Source organism: Cucumis melo, chromosome 5 (assembly GCF_025177605.1).
Source record: "Cucumis melo cultivar AY chromosome 5, USDA_Cmelo_AY_1.0, whole genome shotgun sequence".
In the NCBI taxonomy this organism is placed as follows: domain Eukaryota; kingdom Viridiplantae; phylum Streptophyta; class Magnoliopsida; order Cucurbitales; family Cucurbitaceae; genus Cucumis; species Cucumis melo.
This window is the reverse complement of record NC_066861.1, coordinates 11,588,853-11,594,103: the sequence shown is the minus strand read 5'-3', so window position 1 is coordinate 11,594,103 and position 5,251 is coordinate 11,588,853. Positions and strand designations below refer to the sequence as shown.

The 5,251-nt window shown below is 37.8% G+C and overlaps 1 protein-coding gene across 1 annotated transcript; it reads right to left on the bottom strand.

Moving 5' to 3' along the window:
• Window positions 1-656: 656 nt before the first annotated feature.
• On the bottom strand, window positions 657-4,949 carry LOC103496889 (stromal 70 kDa heat shock-related protein, chloroplastic). Its single transcript, XM_008458921.3, has 8 exons — window positions 4,041-4,949; window positions 3,550-3,802; window positions 3,366-3,445; window positions 3,132-3,274; window positions 2,920-3,018; window positions 2,563-2,752; window positions 1,416-1,814; window positions 657-1,337 (listed from the first exon to the last, which is right to left on the bottom strand). The coding sequence occupies exons 1-8, from the start codon at window positions 4,599-4,601 to the stop codon at window positions 945-947; spliced, it is 2,118 nt and encodes a 705-aa protein (XP_008457143.2). The 5' UTR covers window positions 4,602-4,949; the 3' UTR covers window positions 657-944.
• Between the last annotated feature and the right edge of the window lie 302 nt (window positions 4,950-5,251).

Sequence of the window (5,251 nt, the reverse complement as noted above, 5' to 3'; positions counted from 1 at the left end):
ACTTTAAAATAAAAGATATACAAAACTTAAAAGCATGACTTAAATTTTCAATGTCAATCCTAAACAACGTATTAAAACACTCGCATTCTAAATAGAACATTTAAATGCTAAGGTCCTTCGTTGGTTCCAATATATTCTTTCTTCATTTCCTTTGGTGGTTCCAATATATTCTTTCTTCATTCTAGCCTTTATACCTTTAATTGGATGCGATAGTTTTAAAAAAGAAAACGAAGGGAGCAGAGTTAAGTGTATAATATACAATAAAAAGAGAAACAGAGAAGGAAACTTAAAAAAATGTCAGTGTCATTGGTTGAAGCAAGGGGAGATCAAGTGTAAAATATAATAATCAATTCTGTACTCAAAACATGTTCAAAATTTTAAATAATACAAAAACATCAGGATTTAAAACTTTGAACATTAAAACTCATTCTGAACAATTACGCATTTGCACACGATGGTGGTGATTGTCTTTCGTTTTAGAAAAAAAAGTAAAAAGTAAAAAGTAAAAAAGCAAATGCGTTGTGACTTCAAAGGCCATTAAATTCAGCGTCAGCTTCATTTTAAAATGAAAAGGAGCTTTTAGAAGAAAAAAGAGCATATAGGGAGAGCAGGAGATGTAGTTGCAGTAGTAAACAATAACATGAAACACAACCGTATGGAAAAATTTGGAAGTTACAGCTGCCTCTCAAATTCTAGCTGATAGTGTCCATGTAAAGCATTTTACTCTTACAGAGGTCACCTATTTTATAAAAAGCTAATATCAATGGGACAGTGGCTACCAACAATTTCTCAAACCAACACCCCAATCCAATCCTGCCCCGTAAAAATCAAATCGGAATACAAATCCAAGCCTGATTAGAGCAAAATTTTCTATTCAGAATGGTGGGGGCTGGGGGGTGGGGGCTGGGGGCTGGGGGGTGGGGGGGGAACAAACTTGAATCGTTTCATTTGCTGTCAGTAAAATCGGCATCAATGACATCTCCTTCGGGTCCTTTGCCTGTTGATTCCGATGGCCCTGATTCGCTGCCAGCACCCGGTCCAGGAGCAGCACCGGGCTGATTGTACAAGGATTGTCCCAGTTGCATCACCTCTTGATTTAGAGCAGCCATTGCTTCCTTAATGGCCTCGGTTGAGCCACCTGAAATTGCTTCCTTCAATTCCCCAAGTTTTGATTCCACCTTCTCCTTCACTGACCCAGGCACTTTGTCTCCAAGCTCCTTCAGTTGCTTCTCTGTCTGATACACAACAGAATCAGCCTGGTTCTTCGTATCGATGGCATCTCTCTTCTCCTTGTCCTCCTTGGCAAACTTCTCTGCTTCACTAACCATTCGCTCCACCTGTGGGGCAATACAGTTTTTTAAATGTTCCTTAACAAGTCAATCAATTAATTATACTTCATGCGTTCACAAACGTACCTCATCACTTGGCAATGTGCTAGCACCAGTAATGGTGATATCTTGCTTCTTGCCTGTGCCTTTGTCAATTGCAGTAACCGAGAGGATTCCATTGGCATCGATATCGAATTTGACTTCAATCTGAGGCACCCCACGTGGTGCGGGGGGAATGCCGTCTAGTCGGAAACTACCAAGTGATTTGTTGTCCCTCACAAACTCTCGTTCTCCTTGAAGAACATTAATCTCAACACTGGTCTGACCATCAGCAGCGGTGGAGAAAACCTCGGACTTCGAGGTAGGAAGTGTAGTGTTTCTGGGGATAATTTTGGTCATTACACCGCCAAGGGTCTCAAGACCCAAAGATAGCGGACTCACATCCAATAGCACAATGTCACTAACGTCTCCAGCCAAAACACCAGCCTACAAGTAAAAAGTTATATTCAATCAACAATAATCCACAGTTTTTACTACATAAATAAATATCGATCTCCTATAGCACAACTTTATTTAAACTAATATCCCCATACTTACTAACCAAAAATTACTACCTCAATTTCGAAACAAAATTGCTATATTATGTGTGGTGTGTGTAGGTTAAAATTGTACTCTAAATTCATTATTTTTACTTGGGAAAGGATTCATGTGCTAAGAAGACGTAACAGGGTTCTTCTGTTTACCAATTAAAAACATAAATAATAGATAATGATGCTACTGTTAAATTATATATCTGGTTATTTAAAGAAAAAATAATAATTACTCGTTCATTTCAGTAATTAAAACACAGACTTTGTAATTATTTTCTAGGGCTAACCAGCAGAAAATAATATAATAAATACGATCTTCCCAATATTTTGACATATGGTATGTTTAGCAATCCTTTTGGAAGGTTTAAAATTACTTGTCATATTTAAAATCTCTATAAGACATGTTTTTAATATTTCAAAATCAATTAGTTTACGAAAACCATGTTTAAAAGTGTAAAACAAATCAATAAATTGATTTGATTGATTAGATACACATTCTCAGAGTTTATTCAAATATGACAACAGTGATTTTATCTTCCAAAACGTACCCGTACATGTCCAGGAAGAAATGTATGGAAAGAAAGTAAAGTTAACCTAGAAAGATATTCACAATGACAGACAGATAAGTACATTCCCAGACCTACCTGAACAGCAGCACCTAAAGCAACAACTTCATCAGGATTGACAGTGACATTAGGTTCCTTTCCAGTCATCTTCTTGACAAGTTCCTGGACGGCAGGAATACGGGTTGATCCACCGACAAGAATCACCTCGTCAATATCCTTGAAGGAGAGTTTAGCATCCCTTAAGGAGTTTTCAACTGGAGTCTTCAGCCTAAGTAGTCAATTAAAACAAATAAGATATATTTAGATGCCTGTGCCACTTTCTTCCTTTATCTAAAACTACGAAAAATAAAAAATAAAAATTAATCCCTCAGTGACTTGGTCAATGCTTTACAATTAAAACTAAAATAAATGATAAAATGTAGTGACGGTAGGTACCTATCAAGAAGATCTGAGCACAATTCCTCAAACTTGGCCCTTGTAAGTGTGGTCTCAATGTGCTTGGGGCCATCTGCCGTGGCAGTGATGAAAGGCAAACTGAAAAATGACTCCCATTACCAATGTGTAACATCAAAATTAAATTAAAGAAACAGAGAACACAACAATTCAGGTCAACAATTGACAACTAGGATATACGGCATGTTACATACCTAATGTTGGCCTGGGTCAAAGATGACAGCTCCATTTTGGCTTTCTCAGCCGTCTCAGTTAGCCGCTGAAGAGCCTGTTTGTCTTTCAGCAAATCAATGCCTTCATCCCTTTTGAAATTTGCAGCAAGCCAGTCAACAATTCTCTGCAGAATACACAAAGAGGTTCAAATTTTTCAACCAGATAATGATGAAAAAGAAATGTTTAGTAATCTATTAGTCCAACAGCAATCAAACCTTATCGAAGTCATCACCACCCAAATGTGTATCCCCTGATGTAGAAAGCACTTCGAACACTCCATCGCCCACTTCAAGCACTATAAACAAAAGAAATTCAAGAGTTATTGTTGTGCCTTATAGTAAGTGGGATAGGTTATGGAAATGAACAGGAAGCCATAAAGTCTTGGCAGCAGATATATACCTGAAACATCAAAAGTACCACCACCAAGATCAAACACCAAGATCGTTTCATTGCTCTTCTTCTCAAATCCATAAGCTAATGAAGCTGCGGTGGGTTCATTGATAATACGCAAAACTTCAAGACCAGCAATACGACCAGCATCCTTCGTGGCTGTTCTTTGAGAATCATTGAAGTAGGCAGGCACTGTCACCACAGCCTTCGTTACTTTATCATTCAAAAACTTCGAAGCATCATCCACTAGCTTCCTTAAGACCTGAACAAACACCAAACGAAACAAAAAAAGAAAGTAATATCACCAATCAGCATGCTTGAGTAACGGAGTGCCTTCCATATAATCCATCTATGAAGTTAAATTAAATAACCAAATCCAGTATTCTACAATCATCTCAAGCAGTTTCAAATGATAATATCTTCATTTCACTATTAAAATCAACCGCGCGATCGGAAACCAACATGAATGTACGATGATAAGAACAAGAAGTAAGTCATACCTGAGCTGAAATTTCTTCAGCGGCAAATTGTTTTCCAATCGCCGGACATTCCAGCTTCACATTTCCATTCTCATCGCGTACTACTCGGTAGGAGACCTGCTTAGACTCCTCATCCACCTCCGACATCTTTCTACCAATAAACCTCTTCACCGAAAAGAAAGTATTCTCAGGATTTACAACTGCCTGTCGTTTAGCAATTTGACCCACAAGCCTATCTCCATTTTTCGTGTAAGCCACCACCGATGGCGTCGTTCTCTGACCTTCAGCGTTAGTTACAATAGTAGGCTTCCCACCTTCCATGGCGGCAACAGCAGAGTTAGTAGTTCCAAGATCAATTCCCACAACTTTCTCGTTAACAACCCTCAGCGGCCTAACACTGGAATTCCTACGGTTAATATTACTCCTCAAATTCAAAAAAGCGGCGGCAGGAAAAGCAGAAGAATTGCCGAGTTTCTGTCCAAAGAACACAGAGCGTGAAGAGAGGTCTTTAGGTTTGCGCATGGAGGCGGCAGCAAAGGATGGAGCTCCGAGGCCATGGATCTGAGCGGTGGATGCAGCCATTAAGGGAGAAATTATAGAGAAACGATGAAAATAGAAACGAAAAGAGAGAAGAAATGGGTTGAATTAAGAATGAAAAATGAAGAAGATGCTGGGAAATTGAGAGAAAAGAGTTTGGTGGTCGAAGAAGGAGATATAGGGGAGGGAGAAGAAAGAAAGGGTTTTTGAAGAAAAGGTGAGGGTTGGATTATGACACGTGGGCTAGGGTTCTAGAATAATCCTTTCTTCACCCATCTAATCTTCCGCTCTCAAACTGGATGAATTCTACACCCTTTGATTTTGTTATTATTTTTGTTAATTTGGCTCTCTCTATTTTCCACCTTCACAAAAGTTTTCCATAAACAAATATAATACTTGCCAATCCCCCCAATTTTTCCTTGCCATAAATGAGGGCGAAGTTATAATGTTAATGTTACCGTTACTTTCTTTTATTTAATAACTACGGGACGTGGAGTGAGTTATTATAGTCTATGAGTTATAATAATACGTGATTATTATAGTTTATGTTTGGTATATAAATTATTATAATATGAATTATTATAATTTGGGATGTGATTTTTGTGATTTTTTTCTCTATTCTTTTTTGTGATACACATATTTTTTTTAAATAGTTGATCTTTATTCTTCAAAAGTTATTTATCTAGGATCATCAA

Bases quoted from the DNA above. Each gene is read 5' to 3' on its own strand.
- LOC103496889 (XM_008458921.3), bottom strand. From the start codon at position 4,601: ATGGCTGCATCCACCGCTCAGATCCATGGCCTCGGAGCTCCATCCTTT. The intron at 3,275-3,365 runs GTTTGATTGCTG...TGTATTCTGCAG, and splicing joins GTGGTGATGACTTCGATAAG to AGAATTGTTGACTGGCTTGC. The intron at 1,815-2,562 runs GTAGGTCTGGGA...TTTTACTTGTAG, and splicing joins CTTTAGGTGCTGCTGTTCAG to GCTGGTGTTTTGGCTGGAGA.